The sequence below is a fragment of the Vigna radiata genome, chromosome 8 (assembly GCF_000741045.1).
Source record: "Vigna radiata var. radiata cultivar VC1973A chromosome 8, Vradiata_ver6, whole genome shotgun sequence".
NCBI classification, from domain to species: domain Eukaryota; kingdom Viridiplantae; phylum Streptophyta; class Magnoliopsida; order Fabales; family Fabaceae; genus Vigna; species Vigna radiata.
Genome location: NC_028358.1, coordinates 26,361,593 through 26,377,828, shown reverse-complemented (window position 1 = coordinate 26,377,828; position 16,236 = coordinate 26,361,593). Strand labels below are relative to the sequence as shown.

Below are 16,236 nucleotides of genomic sequence, written 5' to 3'. Positions count from 1 at the left end.
TGTGTGTGACATTTTTAATGATATATTATTCCAAGTTTAGTAGGATAAATGAAACTCTGTGTGTGTGTGTGTGTGTGGAACGAGTTATGGGTTTAATTTGTTTTGGAGAGTTTGGAACGAGTTATGAGACTAATTAGGACTTGGATAGAGGTTCAAACTAGTGAAAGTCTGTCATGAAGGTGAAAGTTGCATCTTAGGTTCAAACTCCTAGAACGACCTAAGAAACGTCCAAAACATACATCCGAAACCTCACAAACTATCAAAAACAAAAACAACAGTAGAAAAGGGCACTCAACCCCCTTTAGGGGCGCCCAGGCGTTGTATTTAAGGTGGAAACAGTAGAAAAGAGCGCCCAGCCCCCTTTTGGGGCGCCCAGGCATCATATTTTAAGTGGAAACAGCAGAAAAGGGCGCCCAACCCCCTTTTGGGGCGCCCAGGCATGGCTTCTGCAGATTTTTCTGCAGATTTTGCAGAACTCACACCCCTAAGTTTCGTTTCAGACCTTTTTATGAATTTCTTCCACCCCTAATTCGTCCTACAGGTTGAATTAAACTTGTTTAAGTGACCATAAACGTTACTAACATCATTCTTTAAAGATCAAACCTCAATTTGCACTCAAATCACTCAACTTCAACAACCTATATACCCAATTCTAGTTCTACCAATTGGACACTGCTTTTACCACTTTTAAGGCTCTTAACAAGTCACAATTGACTTATCTAAATGGTCTTGAATGACCAAAACCACCTGGGATACCAAATTCAAAATATGATTACCCTAGTTTCTCTTAAAATCCTAAAAACTCTTATAATTCACTTGCTCATTTCTAGTTTAAGTTTTACTACAACATTTAATTCATCTAATCTCTAATATAATTGCTATAGAACATCCATACCATATCAAAAGCATTCAATTAACAGTTCATAACACAAACACCCATCCATACATGTTCTTATATAAAAGTATCACCAGTTTTGAAATCAAACATCAATAGCATCATCAAACAGTCTCACATTTTCTTTATCATTAAAGCCACACGAAATCAAATTCGAGCAATCACAATTTTTCAAAACAGGAATAAGAACTTAACTTCCCTTACCTTTTAACAGAACCGAACAACTCCCACAACCTCTAGAAATTGCTTTCATCATTACGAAAATCCTAAGAATGCTTACAGCTCACTGATTGGTGAGAAGAGACCAACCAAAGAATCAAGAATTAAATTAGAAAGGGGAAGAGAAGACAAATGAACACATGCAAACAACCAGGCTTTCCTGCATGTGCCAGAAATTCTAGAAAATCACAAAGATCTAAGAAATAAAACTTATCCGCTTAAAACTCGAAATTGATAGGTGGAAAACGAAGTTCTTGATTTCAAAATCGCCTAGAGAGCTTTTGATTGTTGAACAGATAAACCTCCAGAGAAGAAATATAGAGAAAAGAGAGAGGAAAGGTAGAAAATTATGATTTTAGAGAAATGTAGTGTCAACTGATGAAATGAGCTTTTTAGTTCTGAAAATTCTATTTGTATACCCATTAAAATGCTCAATTCTTTCATTTGATGACACATGTTCCTTCTAAAAACTCAGATTTTTTGGGTTCTCACAATTTATAGTAAAAAAATTGGGTGAAAAATTAATTTTATTTGTAATTGCGATTACAACCTCTACTCAGTTTTCATAGTAAAAATCCACACATTTTTTTTACTAAATAGATAACCTACATAATATATAAACAAACTTAGGATGTTTAATTATTACTCCAACGGTACTCTTATTTATTGTAAGAGATATATAGTAAAATTCTTAAAAATAAGGATTTATTGCCCAATGTTTCCATATTTACTCAAATTTAAATTAGTTGTTTCGGAACTGGCAAGGAATATATGAATTCAAGTGACTCCATCGATTGTCCAAAAACACACCGCGTTTCCATACCAACACCTCTCCAAATTTTCTCGTCTGTTCCTTGTTTTCCTGCAATGGTAGGCCCCTTCAGCGCCGGCGGCGATCGCAGGGTGGTTAGAGTCGCCATCGTAGGCGACGGTGGTACCGGAAAATCCACACTCGTTGCCGCAATGGCGTCGGAATCTTTCCCCGAGTCCGTTCCGCCCGTGCTCCCTCCCACTCGCCTGCCTCATAATCTCTATCCCGATTCCGTTCCTCTCACCCTCATTGACACACCTTCCAGGTCTTTGCCACACTCGCATTCCTTCTCCGTGCCATCGCTATTCAATTCAAGCAAAACAAAAGAAAACTGACAGTAGTACTAATTTTGTAAATAACTGGTTAATCAGATATAAGCCCTAGATTCAACTGAAAGGAATGCCATTCAATTTTCTTAATGTAGAGTTTATATGGGAGTTTTCACGTTTGAATTAACACTTTCGTCGTGACGTGTGATTTGTATTGTTTTAGCTTCGAAAAGCAAGGCGCGCGCAGTGAAGAATTGAAGCGAGCTGACACGGTGGTCTTAACCTATGCTTGCGACGAACCATTGAGCTTTGAGCGTTTGAGTACTTACTGGCTCCCTGAACTGCGGAAGTTGGAGGTTAGTTTTGCTTCTTTTAGTTGATGACAATTTTTCTGCTTAGAGATGGAGTTTGAAGTGAATGGGAAGCTAATAATTGCCTTCTATTGTTTACTGTGATGCAGGTGAAGGCACCTGTGATTGTAGTTGGCTGTAAGCTTGACCTTCGGAATGAAAATCAGCTAGTGAGCTTAGAGAGTCTCACAACAAATATCATGCAACAGTTCACAGAAATTGTCACTTGTGTTGAATGCTCTGCTGTTACACTTTTCCAGGTGTGATGTTTTGCTGAATCATTGTTACTTGATTGCGTGGTTTTATGTGTTTCTTGATATTGTTGGAAATTTGGACAAATGCTGCTGCTGTGGGCACAACTGTAGTTGCATACACCTTCGGAACCTGCGTGGACCATGTCTTAAAATCTTGGTCATGCTTATCTATTGTTTAGTTACTATGTTATATGGTTAGAAAACAGCATCAGAAAATGCATGAATGGATCATATTTTTTATTTTTAAAGATCACTCATTCCTGAGTATTCCTTTGACTGCGATTCATTACAATAATCCTAAGAAAGTCGTGCATTGATGTGATAGTGCTAGATCTGGCTTTATTCATATAAGGACAACTTCTTGATGATGATATTCGAATTATATTCAACTCCCTATTTAGTAAAACTCAGGTGCGTTATATTTGATTATTTTTAGGTCCCAGAAGTTTTTTATTTTGCCCTAAAAGCAGTACTGCATCCAGTAGATCCATTGTTTGATTATAAAAGACATGGTTTGACAGATCCATGTGTGAGGGCTTTAAGAAGAATATTTATTCTATGCGATCAAGACATGGATGGTGCTCTCAATGATGAAGAGCTAAATGAGTTTCAGGTTTTTATAAATTGCCCTCCTTTCCCTTTATAGTTTGAATATTTAGTTTGATGTGTGCCCTTTACTTTTTCTAATTCATATTTCAACAGGTTAAATGCTTCAATGCAGCATTGCAGCCATCTGAAATAGTAAAAGTCAAATCGATTGTGCAGCAGAAAGTACCTGCTGGAGTCAACTCTGTTGGTCTTACCTTTCCAGGCTTTATTTATGTCAATAACATGTTTCTACAGAAAGGGCGAACAGAGACATTGTGGGCCGTTCTAAGAAAGTTTGGATATGATAATGATTTAAAACTCCGGGATGATTTCCTTCCAGTTCCATCGATGCATGCTTCTGATCAGGTCATACTCTCTTTTTTTCTTGGTTTTGACTGCATGTGTAATTCCATTTCGATCTTCTTGTTTGAGTTAATTTGTAGAGGTTTGTTATAATCTCCACACTTGTATTAACCTTAACAGAAAATTTGTGTAACTGTTAAATGAGGAAAACTATATTGCTATATAAGTAGGTACAAACTTCATCTTACAAGTCGGTTTTGTGAGATTTAGATTTAAAGTGCACTTCTTAACAAGCGGTACTTGTTTGTTCTAGTAATATTTGCCATTAATTACTAATTCTGCAAAGTTGATGATTGCTCAAAACCAAACAAGTAGGAAATGTTAGCTGACAGATGTGAACTACTCAGATCACTAGGATAGGTGATTACAGAGAATATAGATTTTATTTTTTCTTTAAAATTTAGCTCTTATATGTTCTGTGGATATTCATTTTCCAGACTCTGGCAGTTTGGACTGTAATAGTTTACAGCTAGTATTTGACATATTATAATATTATTCCTTTTTTCTCATTTTTGAATTGGAAAAAGGATGCAAATATTTGATGGTATAGTTTAGTGACGCATGCTTGTTCAATCAAATGATCATTTATAGAAACGTGAGACATGGTTTCTCTTCTAGCCAATCACTGCACATCCTCTTGTTTTAGGGCATTAAGTCATGACAAACATTTTTGTGAATGTGTTCTTTATGATTGCTGTATAACTTGCAATAACTTACTTTCTTAGGCATTACCATGCAGAGTGTGGAGCTGACATGTGAAGCCGTAGAGTTTCTGAATGATATCTTTCAATTGTTAGATACAGATAAAGTATGTATAACTCTTTTGGATTATCTTGACCACTACTATGTGCATTAAACACCCACTTATGTGGCTTTCCATGAATAACATCAATATACTCTTCTAATTTTCGGTTTGGAAACCTGATACTTTTCTAGGATCTAACTCTACGACCTGCCGAAGTTGATAACCTATTTGATACTGCTCCAGAAAGGTGACCTTTGCCGGTACTTGTCCTTTAAAAGTAGTATCATCCTAATTTTATGTTTATTCTAATTGTATTTTTTATCGTGATGTAGGAGTTGATAGGATCAAAAGGTGGTCAATATAATTTTGTGTTTTCTTTGTAATTTTTATTATACTTTTTTTTACTAAGTGACTGAATTCTCACATGGGAAGATAAAAAAACCACATGTGAAGGTGAAACATTCATGTTCTCATGGTCGAAAATAATGATGCATATAGTAGAAATTAAAAGCAGCACTAGTGATTGCTAGTGGACATTAAGAACTACTGATTAGGAATTAGTGTGGAATTTAGCGGGTCTTATTATGGTTGTCTACATGGGCACATAATTTAGCTTGTAAAATGATGTCTTTTTAATGTAATAAAAGGATATATATGAATTCCGATGGTAATTAAATTTTCTCTTTATAAACATTTTATGGGATTGAGTTATAAGAATCTATGTTTTGATCTTATGAGTGTAACTTGTGATGATCAATCCCATGACTTATCACTTACCTTCTCATATTTCTTGAGTGTGGTGTTTATATCCTTTCTTGAACTGAATATCAAAACAATTCTTCTGTTTTCTCATCAATAGTCTAGAACTTGTTGACTACCTCTAACAACCTGACATATTGCTTCAGTAACTAGAAGAGTGCTTTACATAGCTTTTAAGTTCAAAACTCAGTAACATATTTATAGGACCCTTGAGGACATAATAGTTTACAAACATAGTTTCCCAGCAAAATAATAGTAATTGCACTATTAGTGTGGTGGGTAAGAGAACTTACCTAATTGATTAGGTAGTTTGAGTTGTAGGAGCAAGACAAGGGCTTCTTGAACTATTATTGACAGCCTCAATTGAATACTCGCTTCATGAACTTGCTAATGTTAGCGCTTTATATGTGTTGTGTTGGGAGGTTTTATGCAACTTTGCAATGCGGTTTTGTAAATATATTGTTTCATAACTTGCATCATAACTTCTTCGAGAGATAGATTGGAATTGACTTAAATTTTCTGGAAGGAAAGGAACGTTCAAGTATGTTGAGTAAACACCTAGAAAAGAGTTTTATAGGGCTAATAATAATGGATGTTTGGATTCAACTAAGTTCTTAGGTTATTGTCACCATCCATGTCTCGTTGGTTGGTAATGCTCAAGCAATAATGATGAGAACTTAGGGCTGGTAAGTTATTTTTGTCTAATTCACGACTCTTGTTACACGGGGCTGATTTAGCTTATTTTTTCTTTCATTTGGACCAATCCTATGGGTTTACTAGTGTCTTGTTTATATTGATTGTGAGCGATATTTAAAATTGTTGTCTCGATCCTTGATGTTGTAGGAAATTACGGTTGCAATAACTCCAAAAACCTTAACATTGCAGTCAAAATCATAGTCATTGACCTTGTTAAAACCTTGATAGTGAGTATGGTTGTAGCTTTTCACGCTAGTGTAGATATAACGGCTTGAAAACCTCTCAAACTTTAGGGGAGTGGGTTATTTCACTTACTTGAGAAATCTGAACATAAAAAACACGATGCTAACTCTTTTTAGTTGATATTACTTGAAACCAATAAGAGTAGTATTAATTTTAAACCTTTCATCCATTGCAAGTGTGATATGTTCTTGACAAAAGTTTCACCATCTGAAATTCTTACTTGTTTATGAATTTCAGTCCATGGAACAATGCCCCATATAAGGATGCAGCAGAGAAAACTGATATGGGCTATATCTCTCTAAATGGATTTCTGTCTCAGGTGCTTACTTTATACTTTTCTTCTTCAACCTTTACCATTGATGGATCTCTGAAAGGATTTTTGTGATTCATGATTCTAATTGTCAGCATTATTGATGCCTGTGATCTACAAAGGCTTTTTTCCTTGCTAATATAGTGAACACATTGCGAGGTTGAGACTTGGATAGGTTTTGTGCTAGCAACTGTCTTCGGTATTGTATATATTTCTATATGATTAATTGAAGAAAGGGAAATAATAAAGAGCAGGTCCCAACTAAAGAAGAACATCTAGACTTGACAATCCCGTTAATATTTGGATATCTCCTCTGATGACATACCCCTTGCCATGACCTAGCACATTCATGAAGAGTTGGAGGCATCTATGGAAGATGGGCCTAGACTCTTTCTCTTGGGCCATCTTAAGTCATCATGGAAGAAGTAGTAGTATAGGTTTAGGCCTTGTATTTGGCCATGTAGTGTAGGCTTGATTAAGGCTTGTATTAAGATCTAAGTAGAATAGGATTTTCTCTAAGATAGTTATCCAAACCAACTGGAAAGTGTGTGCCATGTGTCATGCTTCCATTAGAGAGGATTTGCTTTTTAAAAGGTAGCCACATGGCACCCTAGGAGTGGAGAGAATTTACTTTTAGTAGTGGCCACATGACACTCTAGGAATGGAGAGGATTGTGTTTTGTGAGTGGTCACATGTCCTCCCATCATTGGAGAGGTTACAAGGCCTCATTTTTGGCCAATGAGAGCAAAGGTGGGAGATTATGCTTTTAGGGTTAAAAGGAGACACCCTTGGCCTATAAATAGAGATGTCTCCACCCTTGTATTTCATCTTGGAATTAAGTAATGTTATGCTGCCAAAATATGGTCATACTCTTCCTTGAGCAAGACTAGAACAACACTAGAAGCCTTTCTAGTCACCTTCCTCCTTGAGTTGACCTAACCTCTCTTGGAGCCACCAAACACTACACCACCACCACCATATCTCCTAGAGGCTTTGAGCTTCTACCCCATCCATACCTTAACTCATCATCCTTGGACCATTTACCACCACATTTCCGCACCATTCATCCAAGGAAACATCCCTCCATGCACATCTCCTAGCTTTGGCCCAACCTAGCTAAGGAGGTTGCCATCACCCTCTCAACAATGTTTGTCTCTCTTTAACTTGCCCCTGGCCTTACCAATGTGCTGTTTTGTAGTAACGGGCCTCACTAATCTTAGGTCTACGAGCATACACCTAAAGGGGTTTAGGGGCTTTTGAAGTTGGATTTAGGTTCCAATCAATTCCACCTACTTTAAATCTTGCCTTGTCCTCAAGGCAAAGGGTACAAAACTTCTCTTTGATTCCTTTTTGCTTCTTATCAAGTAGCTTCTTCAATTGGTTTAGTCTTCCAAAGAATGACCCTTTCTGTGACTACCTTGCCATTGCATTTACTTTCTCTAGAAGCTAGAACTGCCTTTGGAACAACTAGATCCATGCCTTCAACCTCCATCTTAGATGGCATTGTGATTTCCATTGCTTTACCATGATAATATTGCTTGAACTAGGATACATTGAATTCTTGATGATCCCTGACTGCTTCTGAAAATTGTAGCTTATATGTTACCTCCCATGTGTGAGCTACAATATGGAAAGGACCAAAGAAGCTGATAGGTATTACAGACCCATCAAACGAACTTGGTTATAGTGTAAAATGTAATATAGCATTCACTGAATTTCCTCTGAAGAGAGGACCCAAACAACATACAACTTTCTGGTTATTAGAGAGAACTAGACTCTCCCTCCTTAACCTTCATAGAAACTGCTAAAACCATCCGTTATGACTTTATAGAAGTCAGATGCAAAGAAACCACTAACTCTATAACTATGAAATTGTGACGAGCTCTGCCATCCACCAGCATAACATGTGGGATAATACTTCAACAGTCATTTAAACTTAATGGTCTCTAAATGGACTCTTTCTTGATGCTCATATTTCCCTATGATCCAAAACTTGACCCACCATGACATGTTCTTCTTTGTCTTCTTTATCATCAGTGGCAACTAATGATTTTTCATAGAAGTAATCACCTCCCCAAATGAGCAGGTGCAAATATTTTGTCAGGCATTGGTGAATGAGATTGCAATGTTTCCCACACTTGAAACACAACCCTTATTGACATGTCTATCACTATAGATGAAGATTCAGAAAAACAATTTTTAGGTTGTTAACTCATTTGATTGCTTGGAAAGATACATTAAAGGAAGTTACATAATGTTATTATCATCCAGTTTTGAAACTTTTGTTTTTCAGATAATCTGGTCGTCTGTTTTGTTGTGCCTGGAGTTCCCGAGAAACTATTGTTTTGTGGGTTCCTTGCGGGGTTAATAATACCTCTCTTTTGTATGTGTGTGGTCCAAGGAGGGATCAAGTTACTTTATGAGTAACACTAAAATAGTTACTCCGGATTCTCATTCTCATTCTTTTAATGGTTAAAGATGAGTTGCTCACCGTTACAGTTAGATTAGAAAAATACTAAAGGCGGGAATGAGAGTAACATTTTCAAAGTTATTCTTAGAGATATGTAATTCATCCTCTCTTTTTCTCTTGATATATGTGTTTATTCTCTTTGCTTCATCTTTTGGATGGGATGAGTTGGGTGGTTGTTTCTCTAGCCATGTGACTTGGTTCCTTCATTTATATTTTGTATTTCAGTTAGAAACTGAGTTTTTTTTTTTTTTTTTTTTTTTTTTTGACGTATCTTTTAAATTGTATGGTGCAGTGGGCCCTCATGACATTACTTGATCCAAAACTTAGCTTGGCTAATTTGATTTACATTGGATATAAGGGTAATCCTGCTGCAGCACTCCATATCACTCGTAAAAGGTCATTAAATCGCAAGAAGCAAACTACAAAAAGAAATGTGTTCCAATGCTATGTTTTTGGTTCTAAACAGGCTGGGAAATCTGCTTTGCTGTACTCGTTACTGGGAAGGTAGGCCACTGAACCAATCTTCTTGTCTATGTTTCTTTTTTTTTTAATCCATATCAGCATGTGAAATTTGATATACTCATACTTTTTATTGTTTTCTCCCTCCAAAGCAAGAATTAACAGTATCATTTTCACAGGCCTTTCTCAAATAATTATGTTCCAACAACAGTTGAGCAGTATGCGGCAAATGTCATTGAACTAAAAGGGGTGAGGATGGTATTGTTTTATGATGTGAAAACGAGGTTACCATTTTCATGATATTATCAAACAGAATTGTCTTCCTCTCATGTCTCAGTATACTCTATTGCTGATTACTATATTAGGAAGCATGGTAGACATTGTTGTGGAAGTTAAATCGCAACAAGATGCATTCTATATGCTCGTAATCCTGATCATTGCTATACAGGTAACCCGGAAAATTCTCATATTGCGTGAGATACCCGAGGATAGATTACCGGAACTTTTGTCAAATCAGGATTTTTTGGCTGCATGCGATGTAGCTGTTTTTGTGTATGACAGGTGGGGTGCAAGATGATTTTAAGTGGTAATAATTTGTTAGTTAACCGGCTGTTTTGCATTATCTATACACTTTAGCTAGATTTTTGTTTTTCTCGTTGAAACTAAAGTAATGAGTGTTGCACTATGATTCACTTAAAGTGGTTGATTGCGTGTTGTGTTTCCCTAATAGCTGGTTAATTATCTATGCTGATGGAATTTGCTTATTTTGGGAGTGGTGGTGGTGGTTAATTGCATGCATTATTTCATAATGCTGTAAAAGTCTTGTAGAGAGGAGAGAGATATATTGAATGAGAAAAAATAGTGACAAGTACTAGAGGGACGTACTCACCTTTTAATTCACTCAATTTTTTTTTTCTATCCTACTTAACATTCCCGTTTTTATTCTTCAACCAAACGTACCATTAAGGTGAGGCTATATTCTCTTGCAAAATTCATCTTAACACTGCAAAAGATAACCTGGTGTATTAGCTTATTTTGGAAGAAGTATTTGTATTTTATTCTTCTTTTTCATATTTCTAAGAAAAAGTGTTTTCTCGTAAATAATCAAACAAACATGTACAGTATCAGCTTTTGTGGTTCTACCAGATGGACATTAATGTTGAGTCCAAGGATGGAATAAATTTCCCAAGTCGAAGTGGAATGACTGTCTCAATGTTCTTTGCTTTTTGATAGTACAACTATTTCCTGCATTTCGTTTTCCCTGTCAATATTTAAAACGTGTTCCTGTTATACAGCTCAGATGAGTATTCATGGAAGAAATCCAGAGATTTGCTTGAGAAGGTCGTTAAACATGGAGAACTAACTGGTTATAGAACCCCTTGCCTGGTTATCGCTGCTAAGGATGATTTATCTCCATTGCCAAGGGCAGTACTAGATTCATTCAAGGTAACGCGTTTTCAGCTCATCATTACAATATAGTTGCATACATGATGATTATCTATAATGTTATATAACTATGAGTTGCGTATTTTATTACATTTTTATCTTCCTGGTATAGGTTACCCAGGAATTGGGAATAAAGGCACCTGTTCACGTCAGTATGAAACTAGGTGATTCGAGTAATGTGTATAACAAAATTATTAATGCAGCAGAAAACCCTCATTTGAGCATTCCAGAAACTGAGATTTCGCGAAGAAAGAAGCAAAACCACCAGTTTCATCGCTCTCTGATTTTTGCCTTGGGTGCGTTTAATTTGTCTACACTCGACCGATTCACGCATATACTACAAACTTCCATAATATCCATTTTCAGCATTAAACGTTTTAAATAACTTCGTACCTTGAATTTACAGTTGGGGCTGCTATGGCAGTTGCCGGTTTGACAGCTTGTCGCGTGCGTGCAGCAAAGAAGAATGCTACTACTGCTTAGCAATCAAACAACCGTTATGCTATTGCTTCTAACTTTTTAACAGTATTTTTCTTTCTAACCTTGGTCTACCTAAAGTTAAATGTTTGATATATAGTAATTACAAATCACCTTCATTGTTGTTGTAAGCATGCTTTAACAAGGCTTCTTCAATATGATTTACATCTAGGTTTTTTTTTTTTTTTTTTTTTTTTTTTTTTTTTTTTTTTTTTTTTTTTTTTTTTTTTTCATTGGATACATTGTAACCTCTCTAATCCGATCAAACCATTTCAAGACGTTTCGATACTATTCTCCCAAACCATTTTTTTTTATCCCTTCCAACACCCATTTGGAGTCAACCTGTGGAGGTAGGTAAGGAACATGAAAGCCAGTCAAATGTGACGTTTAAGATAATCATTGAAAATGTTAACAAGCTTATTATTCATGTAACTAGTTGTGACTGGACGATATTAAAAACTGTTTTATCTGTTTATCCAATGTTTTTTTCTTAACAATTTCCTCTAACCAGGTTTGTGTGAGATGTTGTAATGTTTCCTAAAACCAAACCAACCACACAATATTAAAGTTATATTTTGTCATTTCAGTGAAGTGATTCATTGGAGAAAATTTCTAACGAACAATAAGGAAACAAATCAGGATACACAAGGGGAGGGAAAATTTCTACTTACAATAATGTATGATTCTCGTAAAGGTGAACGCATTTTACGCATGCAATTGCTTTTTCGAATAGTTATGTCCATTAATGTGTCCCTTTAATGTAATTGTTTTTAAGTATAACTTATCCTTCCCACTGTATTTTTTTTTTTTTTTTATAACTTTTTAACTCTCTCCATGATTGGTTTAGATGGCCAATTTAAAAAAAAAAAATTACGTGGAAAGAGATGCATTAGGGATTTCACGGGTTTTGTTCTTCACGAGTTTTATATATTTGGATTCAAAAGTTTCATTTCTCAGACTATGCGAGAGAGCGCGCTTTGAAACGCCTTTCACCGAAATGAGAAAATGTCATTCATCGAACCTTCAATAGTCGTCGTTCGTCTTCAACTGTCGTTTGCTGTTGGTTTTGCTGCAACTACCGTTTCAAAGCATGATTGAAGGTCGAAACTACCATTGACATGAGTTTTGTAGCTTCCCACCATTCATTTTGATTATCCTTTGTTCTTATTTGGTTATTTTGACTTGTTTTAAATTTTTTCAATTTTTTTATTATTTTGGGGTTGTTCTGTTTTTTATTTGTTATTCTGATTTTGGAGACCTTATTTGGTGTACTATAGATATTGTTGCAATGGAGGAAGTTGGTGAATAAAGTGAAAACTCTTGCTGCAAAATTGGGTTGGGACCAAGGGTCAAATAATTAAGGACCTAAGGTTAAAGTTTTGCACGATGAGGTCATCATAGTTCATGACATGAATTTTTAAGTGGAAATAATATCGTTAGATAAGTTAATGCACAACCAACTCTTCTTTAGCCAATGATGACCATATTTTTAACCATCTCCGTTACCAAGGACCAAAAAGTGTAAAACACTTGCTATAGAATTGAGTAGGGACTAACTGAGGACTTAAGGCTAAAGATTTGCACAGCGAGATCAACACAATTCATGTCATGAATTTTTAAGTAGGAATAATATTGTTTGACAAATTAATGCACAACTGACTCATCTTCAGCCAATGATGGCCACATTTTAACCAACTTGTTGATAGGGGGAGCTATATCTAGCAAAACCCATCTCACATATGTGTTTTTGATGATGAACAAAAGAAATGTTATATATTTTCTTACGCAATAAATGGAAAAACAGTTGCTTGATCATTACTATGTTTGTGCTTGAACTACTTGGTATATGTATTCAATTCATGTAAATGAATCATAAGTTGAAATATATTACACATTGTATATCTGAAAGAAATAATCGACTAAACTGTGTATATAATCTGTTAAATTTCTTCAGATTTCAGTACATGCTTAACAGGGCAAAATAGCTATGTTTTAACCGATCACATTAGTTAATAAAGGTTACTAAGGATGTGCCATAGAACAAATGGAGGTGTAAGTTAATAAAGGTTACTAAAGACGTGAAAGGAGTGAAACAAGTTTAGGAACTTGGAAGGAGGTGTGATTGCTCAAAAGGAAAAAAGTATCATGTAAGGCTTTTACCTTAGCCAAAGTCGAAAGAGTTTTTGCCATTATGAAAAATTTTAGGGTACAGGAAAAAAAACAATGGGATACAGGAAGAAGCTCCCATGTAACATTAGTAGGATAAGCTCCACTTAAGAACTTGAACCTTAGAATGGTCGATTTTAACACCTCAACTTAAAAGGACATGGTTTAAATATTCCAGCTATGGATAACAATGTAATATTAGCACAAAAACATAGTATAGATGAACGATAAGACTTTAGTCATCAAAGATTGAAATTAGTTGGGGCATTGGTTAATCTAAATACCAAGATGCACTATTAATAATGTTCTTTATAAATGAAAAATGTTTTTATCATAATAGTATTGGATTGAGTGCTTATCATTGGACTAAAAGTTATACCTAATAGATAGAATGTAAATCTTTCTTTTTAAAAATGCCTTATTCAATTGTGACAATTGATCCATCTTTCTACCTATATATTCTTTAGATTTTGCTGGTATCCATTTATTTTGTCTTCAAAGTACACTAATTTAGTATTTAAAATATATTATATTTTCTTTAATACATCAAAATTAGTGTATTTTGAAGACACAATAGAGAAATAACATCTAAAATTTAGTAGAGAAATCTAGATTGAACAAAAACCCTTAAATGTCTTAGGTTCATCAAATATTTCATTCACTATTGGTACCGATGTATAATCCTTCACTATTATGGTATTCCAAGTTTTGTAATCACTACAAAAGCATCATGAACTATCTTTCTTACTATTGAAATAACAGGAGTAAAAATTCAGCTAACACTTGAGTACATAAATCCCTTAACCAACATCCCCCAACTTCAATTTGATTCAATAGTTTTGATAGAAGGGATAACGGTTTAATACCTATTTTGGTCTCTCAGTTTGTAGGGTCTGTTCAAAGTCGTCCTTCTTTTTTTTTAAAAGTTCATTAACATCCTACTTTTCACAAAAACAATACACGTTAGTCCCTTTTGCTTACGACGTTAAATTTGCTAATGGTAGAGTTACCCAGCTGGCAAAAAACTGATGAGTTGTACATTTTTGGTTGTGGTGGCACTATAACTTCATTATATGTGTGAAAATAAAATAATTTACAATCACATGTAATATGTAAAAGTTAGGGTTAAAATAAAATTAGGATTAACTGAAGCGATATTACAATTTGGGGGTAAAATCAACTCGCGATTTCGACGCCGAGAACAGGAAGAAGACGAAGACGATTTGCTCCACCATGGCGACAACGAGCAAGAAGAAGAACCAAAACAACAGAAAGCCACCACTGTTGCAACGCATAACTCTTCTAACCACCGTGGCGATGAATGAAAGGAAGAAGAAGCTTGACCTCCATTGCACGACGCAGAACGTAAACAGAGAAGAAAACAATGGTTCTAGCATACTAGATCGCCAAGAAAAAACAAATTAGGGATGAACACTAATTGGGGATTTTTCCCCTTTAGGGTTTCATAAACTAATTTCCAATTTTAGGTTTATAATTAGGGTATTTTCCAATTTTATATTTCTAGAAACCATTAGGGTTGTTAATTTTGGGGCTGGTCCCAGTTTGCAAATTTAGGATTCTTAATTGGGATTTCTCCAGCATCACCAAAGAAGAAGAAGAAGGAAACCAGTAAATATTAGGAACTTTTCTTAGAGTTTCAAATTTAGGACTTCTAAATTGTAATCTTCTTTGCGTGTTGCCTTCGTATAGGAAGAACAACTTTGTAAAGAAGCCATCCCGAATCCTAACTCTTTGCTTTTAAATTTGGGAACAACAGTAGCATGAATCTCCAAGAATCTTACCCTTTGCTTTTAGATTTGAGAACAAATGTAGCATGAATCTCCAACAACCCTAACTTTGCTTTTAAATTTGGAAACAACAACCATGAATCACTTTGTTTTCAGGATGAATCAACAATTCAATTTAACACGTCAACCAAAAATGTATAACTCATCAGTCTTTTGCCAGCTGGGCAACTCTGTCGTTAGAAAATTTAACACGGTAAGCAGAAAGGACTAACTTGCATCCTTTTAGCGAAAAGTAGGATGTTAGTAAACTTTTTAAAAAAAAGAGGACGACTTTGAACAAACCCTACAAACTTAGAAACCAAAGTAGGTATTAAACCAAGAGATAACTATATGAGTCAATGTGTGCATAAAATAAAAACTCTCTTCAAATGGAATGGAATTGTAAGTACATGATGATTTCAAACCTCTCAAAGTTGCAAATGATAATAAACTAACAAGAACAACTAAACTTGAAGGTAAATCAAACAAAAACTTTAACAAATATACAATAAAGGAATCTAAATGAGAGCAAGATAAACTGTATAATTCAACAATGAAAATAATAGTTAAAACACTTAAGGTGATGAAATTGAGCAACATAGGGTCAATAAAAAGTGTCACCTTGCAAGATTACAATTTCATTAACAAAATAAAACAATATCATATGAGTTGTTGTATGTAATGTGTCTCCTATAAAGTAAGTCAATATGCTCTAAGAGCAACATCACAAATCCCTTTGGTAAGACATATGCTAGGAAATATATGATATATATGACCAATAATAATGAGTAATTCACAAATAACCCTTGGAGCATAAAAATATTTTCTATTGTCCACCATAACCTTAACCCTCAATGTTAGAACAAGAAGAAACAAGATGTTATGAGCCCTGTAACAACACTGGGACTGTTTTTTCGATAATGAATCCC

The 16,236-nt window shown here is 35.1% G+C and overlaps 1 protein-coding gene across 2 annotated transcripts; it reads left to right on the top strand.

The window, feature by feature from the left end:
* The first annotated feature begins 1,867 nt into the window (after positions 1-1,867).
* Positions 1,868-12,103, top strand: LOC106771023 (mitochondrial Rho GTPase 2). 2 transcript variants are annotated; one of them, XM_014656904.2, is made up of 14 exons: positions 1,868-2,190; positions 2,418-2,550; positions 2,655-2,804; positions 3,235-3,411; positions 3,501-3,752; positions 4,489-4,557; positions 4,686-4,741; positions 6,430-6,511; positions 9,265-9,476; positions 9,611-9,680; positions 9,880-9,992; positions 10,727-10,877; positions 10,990-11,173; positions 11,284-12,103. In XM_014656904.2, exons 1-14 carry the CDS (start codon positions 1,886-1,888, stop codon positions 11,358-11,360), a joined length of 2,031 nt encoding a protein of 676 aa, XP_014512390.1. In that variant the 5' UTR covers positions 1,868-1,885; the 3' UTR covers positions 11,361-12,103. The 2 variants fall into 2 exon arrangements, with proteins under 2 accessions (XP_014512390.1, XP_022640765.1); XM_022785044.1 differs by lacking the exons at positions 10,990-11,173; positions 11,284-12,103 and having other exon boundaries at positions 9,880-10,017; positions 10,727-10,832.
* The last annotated feature ends 4,133 nt before the right edge of the window (positions 12,104-16,236 follow it).